The sequence below is a fragment of the Oncorhynchus tshawytscha genome, linkage group LG08, assembly GCF_018296145.1.
Source record: "Oncorhynchus tshawytscha isolate Ot180627B linkage group LG08, Otsh_v2.0, whole genome shotgun sequence".
NCBI classification, from domain to species: Eukaryota; Metazoa; Chordata; class Actinopteri; order Salmoniformes; family Salmonidae; genus Oncorhynchus; species Oncorhynchus tshawytscha.
Window position 1 is genome coordinate 74,793,437 of NC_056436.1, and position 19,534 is coordinate 74,812,970.

At 45.2% G+C, this 19,534-nt stretch overlaps 1 protein-coding gene across 1 annotated transcript in view; it reads left to right on the forward strand.

Moving 5' to 3' along the window:
* LOC112257066 (glutamate receptor 1-like) overlaps positions 1-19,534 on the forward strand; it is a 212,099-nt gene that overhangs the window by 99,517 nt on the left and 93,048 nt on the right. The window contains exons 7-10 of the mRNA XM_042325960.1: positions 9,317-9,475; positions 10,756-10,923; positions 13,449-13,553; positions 13,769-13,882. Coding sequence (XP_042181894.1) covers positions 9,317-9,475; positions 10,756-10,923; positions 13,449-13,553; positions 13,769-13,882 — 546 coding nt within the window. The remainder of the gene's footprint in view (positions 1-9,316; positions 9,476-10,755; positions 10,924-13,448; positions 13,554-13,768; positions 13,883-19,534) is intronic.

Genomic DNA, 19,534 nt, shown 5'->3' on the forward strand with positions numbered 1-19,534 from the left:
CATAAATATGGGTTGTATTTACAATGGTGTTTGTTCTTCACTGGTTGCCCTTTTCTTGAGGCAACAGGTCTCAAATCTTGCTGCTGTGGGAAAATATGTCTCTAATACGGTCATACATTTGGCAGGAGGTTAGGAAGTGCAGCTCAGTTTCCAGTTTTCATTTTGTGGGCAGTGTGCATATAGCCTGTCTTCTCTTGAGAGGCAGGTCTGCCTGCGGCAGCCTTTCTCAATAGCAAGGCTATGCTCACTATGTCTGTTATATTTTATATTATATTTTTCTTTTCTCATTATTTGGTTGGGTCTAACTGTGTTGCTGTCATGGGGATGTGTGGGGTCTGTTTGTGTTTGTGAACAGAGCCCCAGGACCAGCTTGCTTAGGGGATTCTTCTCCAGGTTCATCTCTGTAGGTGATGGCTTTGTTATGGAAGGTTTGGGAATCACTTCCTTTTAGGTGGTTGTAGAATGTAACGGCTCTTTTCAGGTTTTTGATAATTAGCGGGTTTCAGCCTAATTCTGCTCTGCATGCATTATTTGGAGTTTTACATTGTACACAGAGGATATTTTTACAGAATTCTGCATGCAGAGACACCATTTAGTATTTGTCTCATTTTGTGAATTCTTGGTTAGTGAGCAGACCCCAGACCTCACAACCACAAAGGGCAATGTGTTCTATAACTGTTTCAAGTATTTTTAGCCAGATCCTAATTGGTATGTCAAATGTTCTATTCTTTCTGATGGCATTGAAGGCCTTTCTTGCCTTGTCTCAGATCGTTCACAGCTCTGTGGAAGTTACCTGTGGCCGAGGTATGTCTAGTTATTTGTGTGCGACTCTCTCTGTCTTTCTCTGTCTCTCTGTCTCTGTCTCTATTTCTAGCTCTGCTTGATCTCTCTGTGTATTCTCCAGATGTTGTCCTGTGTAATAGGTGTGATACATCCCAATGTGTTGATAGTAGAATAAGACTTACAACATGGTATCCACTCTGCCCCAAGTGGGTGGAAACGTGATGAATAAATCCATTTTTACCAAGACAAGTATGACTCTTCATATTCTGAATGGTTGTGAGGCCTTTCTGTGACATGTCATTAACATTCTATCCAAAGAAAAACATGCCGGAACCTAACACATTGATAATAAGAACTCTGTTGACTGAGCCGTGCCACTTCTCACAGTAACTTTTTGAAGATTTGACAAAAGGATAAATGAGCTGAATTCAATTTAAAAGGCTTTGAAAAGTTAAAGCTCGGTGCTCCGTTGACATTTCACAGAGATACGCTTGTTTTTTTTGAGGAATTTTGCATTAACATGAAAAGTGTATCCTAAAATATGAAAATATTACAAGTTATCTCTCAAAATTGATGTCTATCTTACCCACTACACACTCTCTGAATAGACGTCTCTGTAGTCTACCGAGTCAGACCATTCATACTGCTGCTGGAAGAGCCTTCTGCGAAGAGGATTGCAAACCCCTGCCTTGATTGACTGACTGTGACTGTGTTGAAATGCTGCACAACACACACACACACACACACACACACACACACACACACACACACACACACACACACACACACACACTCTCAGCCGCCAGCCCCTGAGAGACAGACAGTAGAGGGTCAGTGAGTAAATGTGTGCAGGGTAATGTGCATTAGCTGTATTTGTCTGCTATGGTCGTCCCAGGGCACCGCTCATACAACCTCCCCATGGACACTAAATACAGCAGAATATTGGTATCAACAGAAAGCATGGGCTGTGTCCCAAATGGCACCATATTTCTTTTATACTGCACTACATTTCCCTTTATAGTGCATTATACAGGGAATAGGGTGCCATTTGGGACACCGAAATTGTAAAACAACAATAATATGCTGGCTCACTGTGATTCTCTCAGTATCCCTCTCATCTGGTCAGTTTGTTAGAATGAAGTATAAGTGATAGAGCTATAAAGTCTAGTGTTCAAACTACCTGCGTTCTCCCATAATGGTTCTATTAAAATGACTTTTCTGTGTCCTACCTTAGTGCAGCTGTCATATTTACGTGTGTGTGTGTGTGTGTGTGTGTGTGTGTGTGTGTGTGTGTGTGTGTGTGTGTGTGTGTGTGTGTGTGTGCCTGCTTGTTTGCATCTATGGGATGTGTGTGTGTGTGTGTGTGCCTGCTTGTTTGCATCTATGGGATGCATCTCTTAGTCTTTCTGTGTGTGTATGTCTTCATCTCTTAGTCTTTCTGTGTGTGTATGTCTTCATCTCTTAGTCTTTCTGTGTGTGTATGTCTTCATCTCTTAGTCTTTCTGTGTGTGTCTAGGAAGTCTATATCAAATGGTTCCACTCCGTGTCTGTGAGGAGTGGTTTCTATAGTAACCAGCTCAGTTCAGTGCACTTCATTAGCTAACACATGGAGCAGAAAAATACACACTTCTCTTCTTCTCTTCTCTCTCCTTCACTCTCTCCTCTGAACATTCAACTGAGACATATGGACATCTGATTGTACTGGTACTTCAGGGAGAAGGAGGAGAGGAGAGAGGACAGAGGAGGAAAGGGAGAGGAGAGGGAGAAGGGATGTGAGGAGGGTGGAGAGGGAGAGGAGTGGGGGGTAGAGAGTGGAGGGAGCAGGCCCATTAGGCATAAGAAGGAGAGGAGTGGGGGTAGGGAGTAGAGGGAGCAGGCCCATTAGGCATAAGAAGGAGAGGAGTGGGGGTAGGGAGTAGAGGGAGCAGGCCCATTAGGCATAAGAAGGAGAGGAGTGGGGGTGGGGAGTAGAGGGAGCAGGCCCATTAGGCATAAGAAGAAGAGGAGTGGGGGTAGGGAGTAGAGGGAGCAGGCCCATTAGGCATAAGAAGAAGAGGAGTGGGGGTAGGGAGTAGAGGGAGCAGGCCCATTAGGCATAAGAAGGAGAGGAGTGGGGGTAGGGAGTAGAGGGAGCAGGCCCATTAGGCATAAGAAGGAGAGGAGTGGGGGTAGGGAGTAGAGGGAGCAGGCCCATTAGGCATAAGAAGGAGAGGAGTGGGGGTAGGGAGTAGAGGGAGCAGGCCCATTAGGCATAAGAAGGAGAGGAGTAGGGGGTAGGGAGTAGAGGGAGCAGGCCCATTAGGCATAAGAAGGAGAGGAGTGGGGGTAGGGAGTAGAGGGAGCAGGCCCATTAGGCATAAGAAGGAGAGGAGTGGGGGTACGGAGTAGAGGGAGCAGGCCCATTAGGCATAAGAAGGAGAGGAGTGGGGGTAGGGAGTAGAGGGAGCAGGCCCATTAGGCATAAGAAGGAGAGGAGTGGGGGGTGGGGAGTAGAGGGAGCAGGCCCATTAGGCATAAGAAGGAGAGAAGGGGGAGAGAAAGAGAATACAATTCTGGTTGATCGTGTTAAGAATAGCAGACCACAGAAAGTTTCATCAAAGAGGGCAGACAGGGATCAACATAATAAGGGTTGCCTGTGGTTCTGGAACTTCTACCAGACAGACAGTCACAGTCGCAGGCTGAAGGTCAGAGCAGTCGACAGCACCACTTCCACTGCCACAAAGATCTGAGGCTACAAAGTTCACTTGTTCTGTCTCCTGCTGTACATCAGTCTTTCTGTGTCTGTGTGTGACTGCTTCTATCTGTACATCAGTCGTTCTGTGTCTGTGTGTGACTGCTTCTGTCTGTACATCAGTCTTTCTGTGTCTGTGTGTGACTGCTTCTATCTGTACATCAGTCGTTCTGTGTCTGTGTGTGACTGCTTCTGTCTGTACATCAGTCTTTCTGTGTCTGTGTGTGACTGCTTCTATCTGTACATCAGTCTTTCTGTGTCTCTGTGTGTGACTGCTTCTGTCTGTACATCAGTCTTTCTGTGTCTGTGTGTGACTGCTTCTATCTGTACATCAGTCTTTCTGTGTCTGTGTGTGACTGCTTATGTCTGTACATCAGTCTTTCTGTGTCTGTGTGTGACTGCTTCTATCTGTACATCAGTCTTTCTGTGTCTGTGTGTGACTGCTTATGTCTGTACATCAGTCTTTCTGTGTTTGTGTGTGACTGCTTATGTCTGTACATCAGTCTTTCTGTGTCTGTGTGTGACTGCTTATGTCTGTACATCAGTCTTTCTGTGTCTGTGTGTGACTGCTTCTGTCTGTACATCAGTCTTTCTGTGTCTCTGTGTGTGACTGCTTCTGTCTGTACATCAGTCTTTCTGTGTCTCTGTGTGTGACTGCTTCTGCCTGCATCTGATTCACCATGCAGCAGATTACCTTGAATCTGCCTTCTCTCTCAATTCAATTCAAGGGGCTTTATTGGCATAGGAAACATGTGTTAACATTGCCAAAGCAAGTGAGGTAGATAATATACAAAAGTGAAATAAACAATAAAAATTAACAGTAAACATTACACAAACAGAAGTTTCAAACACTAATGACATTTCAAATGTAATATTATGTATATATACAGTGTTGTAACGATGTGCAAATGGTTAAAGTTCAAAAGGGAAAATAAATAAGCATAAATACGGGTTCTATTTACAATGGTGTTTGTTCTTCACTGGTTGCCCTTTTCTTGTGGCAACAGGTCACACATCTTGCTGCTGTGATGCACACTGTGGTATTTCACCCAGTAGATATGGGAGTTCATCAAAATTGGGTTTGTTTTCAAATTCTTTGTGGATCTGTGTAATCTGAGGGAAATAAGTGTCTCTAATATGGTCATACATTGGGCAGGGGGTTAGGAAGTGCAGCTCAGTTTCCACCTCATTTTGTGGGCAGTGTGCACATAGCCTGTCTTCTCTTGAGAGCCATGTCTGCCTACGGCGGCCTTTCTCAATAGCAAGGCTATGCTCACTGAGTCTGTACATAGTCAAAGCTTTCCTTAAGTTTGGGTCAGTCACAGTGGTCAGGTATTCTGCCACTGTGTTCTCTCTGTGTAGGGTCAGTCACAGTGGTCAGGTATTCTGCCACTGTGTACTCTCTGTTTAGGGCCAGTCACAGTGGTCAGGTATTCTGCCACTGTGTTCTCTTTGTGTAGGGTCAGTCACAGTGGTCAGGTATTCTGCCACTGTGTTCTCTCTGTGTAGGGTCAGTCACAGTGGTCAGGTATTCGGTCCCATTATATCTGGCAAAAACTGGCGGAATGCTGCAAGGAGGCCTGAGGACTGAAGATGTGTCCAGGGCAATACATTGCAATGTCCGTACAGTGAGACTCCTAAGACAGCGCTACAGGGAGACAGGGTTGACAGCTGATCATCCTCGCAGTGACAGACCACGTGTAACAACACCTGCACAGGATCGGTACATCCGAACATCACACCTGCGGGACAGGTACAGGATGGCAACAACAGCTGCCGAGTTACACCAAAAACGCACAATCCCTCCATCAGTGCTCAGACTGTCCGCAATAGGCTGAGAGAGGCTGGACTGGGGGCTTGTAGGCCTGTTGTAAGGCAGGTTCTCACCAGACATCACCGGCAACAACATCGCCTATGGGCACAAACCCACCATCGCTGGACCAGACAGGACTGACAAAAAGTGCTCTTCACTGACGAGTTGCAGTTTTGTCTCACCAGAGGTGATGGTCGGATTTGCGTTTATCGTTGAAGGAATGAGTATTACACCGAGGCCTGTACTCTGGAGCGGGATCAATTTGGAGGTGGAGGGTCCGTCATGGTGTGAGGCGGTGTGTCACAGCATCATCGCACTGAGCTTGTTGTCATTGCAAGCAATCACAATGTTGTGCGTTACAGGGAAGACATCCTCCTCCCTCATGTGGTACCTTCCTGATGGCTCATCCTGACAAACCCTCCAGCATGACAATGCCACCAGCCATACTGCTCGTTCTGTGTGTGATTTCCTGCAAGACAGGAATGTCAGTGTTCTGCCATGGCCAGTGAAGAGCCCGGATCTCAATCCCATTGAGCACATCTGGGACCTGTTGGATCGGAGGGTGAGGGCTAGGGCCATTCCCCCAAGAAATGTCTGGGAACTTGCAGGTGCCTTGGCGGAATACTGGGGTAACATCTCACAGCAAGAACCGGCAAATCTGGTGCAGTACATGTGGAAGAGATGCACTGCAGTACTTAATGCAGCTGGTGGCCACACCAGATATTGATTGTTACTTTGATTTTGACCCCCCCTTTGTTCAGGGACACAATATTCAATTTCTGTTAGTCACATGTCTGTAGAACTTGTTCAATTTATGTCTGTTGTTCAATCTTGTTATGTTCATACAAATATTTACACATGTTAAGTTTGCTGAAAATAAACGCAGTTGACAGTGAGAGGATGTTTCTTTTTTTTCTGAGTTAAAAAAGAACCATGAATTTTGTTTGTAAGATTCTGTGTTCAGTTCTCAGCTGGTTTTAGCAAGGAGCAGCTCACAGAAGAAAGACGGTGGTTCTATTGTGTTCCACAGTGTTGAAGGGTTCCAGGGACGTGGTTCTATTGTTTTCCACAGTGTTGAAGGGTTCCAGGGAAGTGGTTCTATTGTGTTCCACAGTGTTGAAGGGTTCCAGGGACGTGGTTCTATTGTGTTCCACAGTGTTGAAGTGGTTCTATTGTGTTCCACAGTGTTGAAGGGTTCCAGAGAAGTGGTTCTATTGTGTTCCACAGTGTTGAAGGGTTCCAGGGACGTGGTTCTATTGTGTTCCACAGTGTTGAAGGGTTCCAGGGAAGTGGTTCTATTGTGTTCCACAGTGTTGAAGGGTTCCAGGGACGTGGTTCTATTGTGTTCCACAGTGTTGAAGGGTTCCAGGGATGTGGTTCTATTGTGTTCCACAGTGTTGAAGGGTTCCAGGGACGTGGTTCTATTGTGTTCCACAGTGTTGAAGGGTTCCAGGGATGTGGTTCTATTGTGTTCCACAGTGTTGAAGGGTTCCAGGGACGTGGTTCTATTGCGTTCCACAGTGTTGAAGGGTTCCAGGGACGTGGTTCTATTGTGTTCCACAGTGTTGAAGGGTTCCAGGGAAGTGGTTCTATTGTGTTCCACAGTGTTGAAGGGTTCCAGGGACGTGGTTCTATTGTGTTCCACAGTGTTGAAGGGTTCCAGGGAAGTGGTTCTATTGTGTTCCACAGTGTTGAAGGGTTCCAGGGACGTGGTTCTATTGTGTTCCACAGTGTTGAAGGGTTCCAGGGACGTGGTTCTATTGTGTTCCACAGTGTTGAAGGGTTCCAGGGACGTGGTTCTATTGTGTTCCACAGTGTTGAAGGGTTCCAGGGAAGTGGTTCTATTGTGTTCCACAGTGTTGAAGGGTTCCAGGGACGTGGTTCTATTGTGTTCCACAGTGTTGAAGGGTTCCAGGGAAGTGGTTCTATTGTGTTCCACAGTGTTGAAGGGTTCCAGGGACGTGGTTCTATTGTGTTCCACAGTGTTGAAGGGTTCCAGGGACGTGGTTCTATTGTGTTCCACAGTGTTGAAGGGTTCCAGGGACGTGGTTCTATTGTGTTCCACAGTGTTGAAGGGTTCCATGGACGTGGTTCTATTTTGTTCCACAGTGTTGAAGGGTTCCAGGGAAGTGGTTCTATTGTGTTCCACAGTGTTGAAGGGTTCCAGGGACGTGGTTCTATTGTGTTCCACAGTGTTGAAGGGTTCCAGGGAAGTGGTTCTATTGTGTTCCACAGTGTTGAAGGGTTCCAGGGACGTGGTTCTATTGTGTTCCACAGTGTTGAAGGGTTCCAGGGACGTGGTTCTATTGTGTTCCACAGTGTTGAAGGGTTCCAGGGACGTGGTTCTATTGTGTTCCACAGTGTTGAAGGGTTCCAGGGAAGTGGTTCTATTGTGTTCCACAGTGTTGAAGGGTTCCAGGGACGTGGTTCTATTGTGTTCCACAGTGTTGAAGGGTTCCATGGACGTGGTTCTATTGTGTTCCACAGTGTTGAAGGGTTCCAGGGACGTGGTTCTATTGTGTTCCACAGTGTTGAAGGGTTCCATGGACGTGGTTCTATTTTGTTCCACAGTGTTGAAGGGTTCCAGGGAAGTGGTTCTATTGTGTTCCACAGTGTTGAAGGGTTCCAGGGACGTGGTTCTATTGTGTTCCACAGTGTTGAAGGGTTCCAAGGAAGTGGTTCTATTGTGTTCCACAGTGTTGAAGGGTTCCAGGGACGTGGTTCTATTGTGTTCCACAGTGTTGAAGGGTTCCAGGGAAGTGGTTCTATTGTGTTCCACAGTGTTGAAGGGTTCCAGGGAAGTGGTTCTATTGTGTTCCACAGTGTTGAAGGGTTCCAGGGAAGTGGTTCTATTGTGTTCCACAGTGTTGAAGGGTTCCAGGGAAGTGGTTCTATTGTGTTCCACAGTGTTGAAGGGTTCCAGGGAAGTGGTTCTATTGTGTTCCACAGTGTTGAAGGGTTCCAGGGAAGTGGTTCTATTGTGTTCCACAGTGTTGAAGTGTTCCAGGGAAGTGGTTCTATTGTGTTCCACAGTGTTGAAGGGTTCCAGGGAAGTGGTTCTATTGTGTTCCACAGTGTTGAAGGGTTCCAGGGAAGTGGTTCTATTGTGTTCCACAGTGTTGAAGGGTTCCAGGGAAGTGGTTCTATTGTACCTCACCGCACGCGGGTCCAGGATTAACACAACTCTATCAGGAATTAAACCTAGACCTCTCCATCAACCTTTCATTCTCTACTTTATTCCTTCTCCTGCCTCGTTACTTCTTTCTTTTCAGGCTGGGGCTGGGATAAGAGCTTGCTCTGAAGGATTTGCCTTTTTCATTAAGAGATTGACCCTGGCATTCTGTCATTCTCTTCCTGCTTTAGTTTAAACCAGGAATTACAATGTAGAGCCACTTCACTGCTTTGGCCTTTATACAGAACACTCTCATTATACAATTCTCCCCCTGTCTCTTGCGCTGCTTCTCTTTCTCCTTCTCTCTCTCCACTTCTCACTCTCTCCTCTCTGTCTCCTTCTTACACTCTTGCTATAGCAAATAACTTATTCACCACAGTTCTGATTGTGATTTTATCTCTCAGAATATTGAGCTCTCACATTTCAAATTTGAGTTATTTCTCTTTAAAGCTCCCTGCAGTATTAGCGTAACACCCAAGGTCATTTATTTGACCACTGAAGTAGTTGGTATTCTATGAACAGAAGTATACTGGCCGTCACCTCTGTATCCCTCTGTAGTCCTACACAATGGTTTTAAATCCAACATTGTGAGCTGTAGGAAACATATTTACTCAAATCTCCTCTTGAAAAAAGTAGCCTTCATATTTCTTTATTTCATCCTAAAAACATGAAACTAGAGAAAGTAATTGATTCCTCTAAATGTCTAACGTGTTTTTCTCTCCGTCCTGTGTGTCTGTCTGTCTTTCTCTCTGTCCATCCGTCTCTATATCCTCTCTTTGTCTATCTGACTGTCCTCTCTGTATCCTCTTCCTATCAGGGTTTTCTGGACATTGACCTAACAGACCTGAGGAAAGGTGGGGCGAACATCACAGGCTTCCAGCTGGTCAACTACACAGAGCAGAACGTCAGTCGTACCATTCAGCAGTGGATGGAGTTCGAAAACAAAGACGCCAAGATCCCCAAGAGACGCCTGAAGGTACTGCACTGCACTGCACAGACATGCACACTACTCTGTCTAGACGGACGGGTTGCAACTCTCAATGTTCCAATGCTCCAGCATTAACACGTCTGTACAAGTTCCGGCATCAGTTGGGACAGAGAGTACGAGTCGGAAATCAGACACGCTTCTCCAGACACCTCGCTGCCAAATCACTTCGCTGCCATATCCAATTTCCTCCAGCATTTTAAGTCCTGCTTCCCAAACTCGTGATTTGTGGCTCCCGAGTGGAGCACTGCATTGCAGTGATAGAGGCGTCACTACAGAGCCTGGTTCGATACCGGGCTGTATCACAACCGGCCGTGATCGGGAGTCCCATAGGGTGGCGCACAATTGGCCCAGCGTCGTTAGGGGAGGGTTTTGCTGGGGTAGGCTGTCATTGTAAATAAGAATTTGTTCTTAACTGACTTGCCTAGTTAAATAAAGTTACAAATATATATAAATATAGAAAATATATATATAATAATAATAATACAAAATTAAAATTAAAATATTTGTTGAGTGAGTTGTATGTCTGAAGAGGACCCTCCCTAGAAAACATTTTTCCCCCTTTGAAATGTCCAAGAGAATCCGCCATCCTTCCCAGACCTTGTGCCGTTGCCTATCTTACGTTGCTCCAAGGTCTGGGAGCAACGTAAGCATGTGCGCATGCACACACCTAAATGCACACACGCACACACACCTAAAGGCACACTTGGGGCGATCTCTGATCTCTCTATAATGGTCTCTGCTCTGATCTCTCTATAATGATCTCTGCTCTGATCTCTCTATATTGATCTCTGCTCTGATCTCTGTATAATGATCTCTGCTCCGATCTCTGTATAATGAGCTCTGCTCTGATCTCTCTATAATGATCTCTGCTCTGATCTCTCCATAATGGTCTCTGCTCTGATCTCTGTATAATGATCTCTGCTCTGATCTCTCTATAATGATCTCTGCTCTGATCTCTCTATAATAATCTCTGCTCTGATCTCTCTATAATAATCTCTGCTCTGATCTCTCTATAATGATCTCTGCTCTGATCTCTCTATAATGATCTCTGCTCTGATCTCTCTATAATGATCTCTGCTCTGATCTCTCTATAATGATCTCTGCTCTGATCTCTGTACAATGATCTTTGCCTTACTTGCTTTCATCACCCTCCTCTTGAATTTGTTTTACCCTCTCAAGATGTGGTGTTTTAAGTCTAATGAGGTTGTCTCTCTCTCTATCTATCTCTCTCTCTTACACACCACTCTACCCCCCCTCTCTCTCTGTAGTACACCGGAGCATTGACATATGACGGGGTGAAGGTGATGTCTACAGCATTCCAGAACCTCCGGAAACAGAGGATAGACATCTCTCGCCGTGGCAACGCAGGCGAATGCCTCGCCAACCCGCCCGCACCCTGGGGCCAAGGCATAGATATACAGAGAGCCCTGCAACAGGTACACCCACCCCCTCTGCTGGTAGAAGTGAGGGATTCACCCACACACTCTTACCTACAGCACAACAACATACACAGACAAGCTCCTGAGTGGCACGTTGGCTAACCCATTCTGAGTCGGGCCCTGCTGAACAATTTAGATCTCTATTCTGTCACCTAACATTCCCATTGAGTCACCTGTGAGCTTCTTGGATGGAATGTGACATCATGTTAGGTAAACAAAACCTGCAGGCAATAAAACCTGCCTGTGATCATCATAGAATATGACATCAACAATGGAGTGTAGTAATGCAGTGTTCTGAGATGGGAATGAAATAAAGCACTTGGTTTAGTATTACAGAGATGGTGAGAGAGCAGCCAGACCTCTCAAGATTCACTTCATAATTAGACCTAAATCCATGTCGTGAGGACGTCAGGAGATGCCTCAACATCCCGCCACTAGGGGCAGCGGTGAGCGCTAATTACCATCAAGTAGGCTTGGGTTTTGCTAGGGCGTTGTGGACGGGGATGATGGGTGGACATAGACACTCGTTTTTGTGTGTTGTTTTTATACAATCCCAAACCTTAACCCTTAACTGAACCATTCAGAATGAACGCCTAAACTTAACCATGGAGTTGTTTTTGTTTTAACCCTACCCGCATGAAGGAGGAGCAACCCGGGGTGTCAAAAACACATTGAAATTTAAGGTTTGGAGAAACGTGGATAAACGTCAGAGCCCGGTTGCATAAAACATCTAAAACATATTAGGGAATTGTTTAAAGGTGTTACATAGACATTTCCTTAGGTCAGGGCATCATTTTACGGTAGTTTGAAGGCATGTACGGCAGAAAGTGTCTCTGATTACTATGGAGATCAGAAAAGACAGGGCTCAATAGGTTTTCAGACAACCTGAATAAACCGATATTGCGGTGTGATTATTAGTAATTGCCCTAGACGTGCCTACAGAGGAATATGCTGTGAACTGGATTGATTATCAATATCAGCTAGCAGTAGGGTAGCTGTTTTCTGGTACTGATGACATTACTAGTTGGATGTAGTTATTAATATGTTATTGCATTCATATTTTAGTTGGGCCCTTGACTTGAGCTTTTAAACAGACAGATGCTCTCAGAGTCTAACACTGATCTCTCTGGTGTGGCTCTGTGGAACTGTGGTCTAATTGATGCACACACACACTCACTCTTGTGCATACACACGCACATCCACACACCTGTATACACACACACACACACATAAGCACACAGTGCCTCCATGGGTTGTGTCTACCTGTGGTCTGGTCCGAGTCAATGCAGACATCTATCTGCCTGTGGGTAGAGAGGAGATTGATGCCCCAATCGCTCAATTAAACCCATCATGCTGCCAACACTAGCATGCTGCACACACTACACACACACTCACACGCATACACTGAGTGTACAAAACATTAGGAACACCTTTCTACTATTGTGTTGCACCACCTTTTGCCCTCAGAACAGCCTCAATTCGTTGTGGCCTAGACTCTACAAGGAGTTGAAAGCGTTCCACAGGGATGCTGGCTCATGTTGACTCCAATGCTTCCTACAGTTGGCTGGATGTTCTTTGGGTGGTGGACCATTCTTGATACACACAGGAAACTGTTAAGTGTGAGGAACCCAGCAGCAGTGCAGTTCTTGACACACTTAAACTGGTGCGCTTAGCATCTACTACCATACACAGTTCAAAGGCACTTAAACATTTTATATTGTCCATTCACCCTCTGAATGGCACACATACACAATCCATGTCTCAATTATCTCAAGGGTTAAAAATCCTTCTTTAACCTGTTGTCACGTTTGTTTGTAGAGATGGACCAAGGCGCAGCGAATGTAGATTTCCACATGCTTCAATAATAGTGAAACTTAACAAAACAAAAAACGAACAAACCGTGATTCCAGAGGTGCACTAACTCCAAACACAGTTACATAAACAATATCACATAACCCACAGGTGGAAAAATGCAACTTAAGTATGATCCCCAATTAGAGACAACGATTACCAGCTACCACTAATTGGGAATCATGCACAAACACCAACATAGAAAATTAAACCTAGAACCCCACAAAGAAATAATAAACTAGACTAAAACCCATAGTCAATCCCTGACCTACTCTACCATAGAAAATACAGGCTTTCTATGGTCAGGACTTGACACCTGTCTCCTCCCCTTCATCTACACTGATTGAAGTGGATTTAACAGGTGACATCAATAAAGGATCATAGCTTTCACCTGGATTCACCTGGTCAGTCTATGTCATAGAAAGAGCAGGTGTTCCTAATGTTTTGAACACCCAGTGCACACACACACACACACACGCACGCACGCACGCACGCACGCACGCACGCACACACACACACACATAATACATGCTATACAGACTCCAATGAACATCCAGACAAGGCTTTTGAAGAAACTGAACTCCAGCTCATGTTCTCTGTTAATGAGGCTAATAGAAGACTACACCTCAAAACCTATATCGTAACTGCTCCCTGTGTTATTGATGTGTCAGGTGCGTATCGATGGCCTGACAGGTCATATCCAGTTCAATGAGAAAGGACGCAGGACCAACTTCACCGTCAGTGTCATGGAGCTAGCCCCCTCTGGACCTAAGAAGGTGAGTCATGAGATCTGTAGGACCTTATTGGATCTTATGGGATCTAATGGGATCTTATAGAAGCTTATTTGATGTCAAATATGGGGATTCATGTCCATTAGTGTTTCATTGCAGTCTAACATCATATCAGTACAGTACAGTATCAGATCAAATCCAGGTTTCCTTCATGGCCCTTCAGTTTTTTCACTTGTCTGTTTATCTTGTATGTGTATCAGGTGGGCTACTGGAACGAGGACGAGAAGTACGTCAGCACAGCCACCTTCATGAGAGGAAGCAACGACAGCAGCTACGGCCTACAGAACAGGACCTACATAGTTACCACCATCCTGGTTAGTGTGTGTGTGTGTGTGTGTGTGTGTGTCAGGGTTTTCATTAGGAAAATGTGGCACCAGACATTTGACCGGCAGCATTTTCATTTACCGTACATTTGAGAAATTTACCGGACCCATATGCATTGGATGTGCGTAACCTGATTAGGGCGTCCACCCACGGTGCTCAGAATAAAATAAATCACATTTAGATTATGGTAATTCATTTTAACAGAACATGAAACTCGAGGATGCAGGTGCTCTTTACCGAATTCCAATGCAGAATTTAAAGATGTTACAATAACTGTTCACATTTACTTTTCCTCAGCCATTTACTTTTCCTCAGTAGACCAGTAAGGAACAGCAACATTACTAGCCTATGTCAATCTACTATCCCCCATAGTAGAAAAGTTAACCTATTCTATTGTGTCTCCTGTCTCCTATGTCTCCTGCCCACAGACAGGGCCTCTAACTTATGGATGGAGGACAGGCTCCAGGTCCTCTAGCATGGGGTAGTGGGAGGTGGTAGGTATGAGGCTCCAGGTTCTCTAGCTTGGGGTAGTGGGAGGTGGTAGGTATGGAGGACAGGCTCCAGGTCCTCTAGCTTGGGGTAGTGGGAGGTGGTAGGTATGGAGGACAGGCTCCAGGTCCTCTAGCTTGGGGTAGTGGAGGTGGTAGGTATGAGGCTCCAGGACCTCTAGCTTGGGGTAGTGGGAGGTGGTAGGTATGAGGCTCCAGGTCCTCTAGCTTGGGGTAGTGGGAGGTGGTAGGTATAAAGGACAGGCTCCAGGTCCTCTAGCTTGGGGTAGTGGGAGGTGGTAGGTATGAGGCTCCAGGTCCTCTAGCTTGGGGTAGTGGGAGGTGGTAGGTATGGAGGACAGGCTCCAGGTCCTCTAGCTTGGGGTAGTGGGAGGTGGGTGGTATGGAGGACAGGCTCCAGGTCCTCTAGCTTGGGGTAGTGGGAGGTGGGTGGTATGGAGGACAGGCTCCAGGTCCTCTAGCTTGGGGTAGTGGGAGGTGGGTGGTATGGAGGACAGGCTCCAGGTCCTCTAGCTTGGGGTAGGTGGAGGTGGGTGGTATGGAGGACAGGCTCCAGGTCCTCTAGCTTGGGGTAGTGGGAGGTGGTAGGTATGGAGGACAGGCTCCAGGTCCTCTAGCTTGGGGTAGTGGTGAGGTGGTAGGTATGGAGGACAGGCTCCAGGTCCTCTAGCTTGGTAGGTGGAGGTGGGTGGTATGGAGGACAGGCTACAGGTCCTCTAGCTTGGGGTAGTGGGAGTTGGGTGGTATGGAGGACAGGCTCCAGGTCCTCTAGCTTGGGGTAGTGGGAGTTGGGTGGTATGGAGGACAGGCTCCAGGTCCTCTAGCTTGGGGTAGTGGGAGTTGGGTGGTATGGAGGACAGGCTCCAGGTCCTCTAGCTTGGTAGGTGGAGGTGGGTGGTATGGAGGACAGGCTCCAGGTCCTCTAGCTTGGGGTAGTGGGAGGTAGTATGTATGGAGGACAGGCTCCAGGTCCTCTAGCTTGGTAGGTGGAGGTGGGTGGTATGGGGGATATTGCCAGGTCTGCATAGAGTAACTCACAACCACACTACCAACAAACACAGTTAGACAATTCAGTCATTAGGTTTTGCTGTAAACCGTAGTGAAGTCTCAGCGAGCTAAGGTCTTAAATTGTCTGTTAAAGGTGGGTGGAGAGGGAGAAGGGAGCTGGGCTGAGGATTGTTTAAGGGAGAAGGGATCTGGGCTAAGGTTTGTTCCATCCAGACCCCCAGGCCTACAGCAGACCTCCACAGAGAGGGTTATTGGGGTGAGGGATTTCAGCAGCCCGCCTGTCCTGCAGAGCCTTGTTAAGACGAGCGCTGAGGAGGGGGAGAGGCAAGCTGTGTGTGTGTGTGTGTGTGTGTGTGTGTGTGTGTGTGTGAGGAGGAAGGGGGAAAGGATAACTGGAAGGCTTGGTGCCTTTACAGGAAGACATAGTGTTGTTTTAAGACAAGGCTATAGACCTGAATCTAAGTGTTGGGTTTTCTTTTAGTGGAATTGCCCCCAAAAGTTTTAGAACACTTACTCATTCAACAGTTTTTCTTGTAGAATAATAGTGAAGACATCAAAACTATGAAATAACAGATATGGAATCATGTACTAACCAAAAACGTGTTAAACAAATCAAAATATATTTTATATTTGAGAATCTTCAAAAGTAGCCACCATTTGCCTTGATGACAGCTTTGCACAATCTTGGCATTCTTGCAACCAGCTTCATGAGGTAGTCACCTGGAATGCATTTCAATTAATAGGTGTGCCTTCTTAAAAGTTAATTTGTGGAATTTCTTTCCTTCTTAATGCATTTGAGCCAATCAGTTGTGTTGTGACAAGGTAGGGTTGGTAAACAGAAGAAAGCCCTATTTGGTAAAAGACCAAGTCCATATTATGGCAAGAACAGCTCAAATAAGCAAAGAGAAACAACATTCCGTTATTGTTTTAAGACATGAAGGTCAGTAAATACGGAGAATATAAAGAACTTTGAAAGTTTCTTCAAGTGCAGTCTCAAAAACCATTAGGCGCTATGATGAAACTGTCTTTCATGAGGACCGCCACAGGAATGGAAGACCCAGAATTATCTCTGCTGCAGAGGATAAGTTCATCAGAGTTACCAGCCTCAGAAATTACAGCCCAAATAAAAGCTCCACAGAGTTCAAGTAACAGACACATCTCAACATCAACTGTTCAGAGGAGACTGTGAATCAGGCCTTCATGTCGAATTGCTGTAAGGAAACCACTACTAAAGGACACCAATAAGAAGAAGAGACTTGCTTGGGTCCAGAAACACGAACAATGGACATAAGTCCGATGGAAATGTGTCCTTTGGTCTGGAGTCCAAATTTGAGATTTTTTTGTGAGACGTGGCTTGGATGAACATATGATCTCTGCATGTGTGGTTCCCACCATGAAGCATGGAGGAGGAAGTGGTGTGGTGTGGGGGTGCTTTGCTGGTGACACTGTCTGTGATTCATTTAGAATTCAAGTCACACTTAACCAGCATGGCTACCACAGCATTCTGCAGCGATACGCCATCCTATCTGGTTTGGGCTTAGTGGGACTATCATTTGTTTTTCAACAGGACAATGACCCAACACACCTCTAGGCTGCGTAAGGACTATTTGACCAAGAAAGAGAGTGATGGAGTGCTGCATCAGATGACCTGGCCTCCACAGTACCCTGACCTCAACCAAATCGAGATGGTTTGGGATGAGTCATACTGCAGAGTGAAGGAAAAGCAGCCAACAAGTGCTCAGCATATGTGGGGACTCCTTCAAGACCATTGTAAACGCATTTCAGGTGAAGCACAACTTTGGAAGTATGCTTGGGGTCATTGTCCATTTGGAAGACCCATTTGCGACCAAGCTTTAACTTCCTGACTGATGTCTTGAGATGTTGCTTCAATATATCCACATAATTTTCCTTTCTCGTGATGCCATCTATTTTGTGAAGTGCACCAGTCCCTCTTGCAGCAAAGCATCCCCACAACATGATGCTGCCACCCCTGTGCTTCATGGTTGGAATGGTGTTCTTCGGCTTGCAAGCCTCCCCCTTTTTCCTCCAAACATAACAATGGTCATTATGTCATTAAAATACGTCCACAGGTACACCTCCAATTGACTCAAATGATGTCAATTAGAATATCAGAAGCTTCTAAAGCCATGACATCCATTTCTGGAATTTTCCAAGCTGTTTAAAGGCACAGTCAACTTTGTGTATGTAAACTTCTGACCCACTGGAATTGTGATACAGTGAATTATAAGTGAAATAATATTTTAATTGTTGTAAAAATGACGTGTGTCCTGCACACAGTAGATGTCCTAACCGACTTGACAAAACTATAGTTTGTTAACAAGACATTTGTGGAGTGGTTGAAATATGAGTTTTAATGACTCCAACCTAAGTGTATGTAAACTTCCGACTTCAACTATATATATATATATATGTTTACTATGGGCGCAACTAAAGAATACAACTAAATTGTCTTTCCAAGAGGAATTATTACACTGTTCAAGAACCCTCATCAACTGTCAGGCATAAGATACTGTATAAGAATACTTCGATTATCTCTGTTTTTAGGATGTTAGGAAGGAATGAAAGAAGAAAGGGTCCATAAGGAAGGAAGAACAGGTGCATTTCTAGAAGATCTGTCCAAAGCCATGGTGTTCTGTATGTGTGTTGGTTCTCTGCCTGAGTGGCAGCCGGTCTCTGTTGACCTATTATAGGTCAGTGAGGGAGTGAGTCCTAGTGGACCTGCTATCTGTGTGTGTGCGTGCATGCTTGTGTTTGTTTGTGTGTCTGGGTATATGTGGCGTAAGTGTGGTGTGTGTGTGTTGGCCTGTCAAACTGCTCTGAAACGGACCTGTCTCTCCACTCCCTCCCTGGGGTCCTGTCTCTCTGCCAGACCTAGAGGCTCTGTGTGTAGTGATGATTACATTCCACTCATCTGTAACCAGCAGGGGGACAGTTATTACCATAACACACAGAGGAAAACTGGCCTCTACCGCAGCTGATAAAATATCAAATGTAAGGATTTGTGCGCTGGGCGCAGTCTGAGCTTAAATTGCTACTGTAGCTTGAAACGACTTGTGGGTATTGGTTCTCCTCCGCTACTTCCTCAAGTGTACCATTACTGCTCTGGACATCTAGCGCTCAATCGCTCTTTGACATTTTTACTTATATAGTTGGTTCCCAGCTTGCACATTTGGTTCCTTGGAAGTTGTTGGAACGTCCGTTATTGGTTTTCCATTGGTTCTGGGAACAAAGCCATACGGTGCCTGACCTGTAAAACAGAATGTTTTTTTAAACGTTCTGAGAACGGAAGTGAACATTTCACCTTCTCTGGGAACGTTACATTTTAGTTGCATGGAGGTTCTGAGAACGTTTTGCTATGATTCCCTGAACGTTTTCCTGGGAGGTTTTATTAACATTCTGAGAACAGTAATTACACGTTATTTAGAGGTTTTTGAATAATACAATGTTTACTGAATGTTTCAATAAGACTTTTAATAACACTGCTTAGTTTGGGTTCACTGTTCTGAACTCCAAGCACAGATAGGACACTTGGAAATTAATTTGCTTTGGCATTAATCATGCAACAGATGTATTTTTTATTGTGGCACGGTGCCAGTGAGATTTAAACCTATGATCTTCTCTTCTCTATCCTTGAAATGAGTCCACTGCATCCACCAGGATCGAGTTAGCATGCCATATTTGTTTTACTCATAAACATGGCATGCTAAAAAGCTGTTAATTTTAGTCTATTCAAAAAGAAACCCATTTTAAAGTAAACAAGCACTCATTAAGATCAGGTGTGGCCGATTAGTGGGTGCGGCCAACACACCTGAACAAACTTAACAAGATAGAGGATAGAGAGAGTATTGTTGACGCTGAGAATGGAATGGATTTATTTTTCCATACCATTCTTTGAACGTTACTAATGTTTTCTTGTGGTTTTTATGAAAAGTTTTCTTAATGTTCTGACAACCTGACTTTCAGTAGAACCTCAAGGAAACCTGCAGAAAACGTTATGCTGAAGTACTGAAATTCCCACAGAAGAATGTTGTTTCTTGGAACAGCTTGAGAACAGTACTTTAAATAGAACCTTGAACCAATAATGTTATTTTGTCAAGTTCCTTA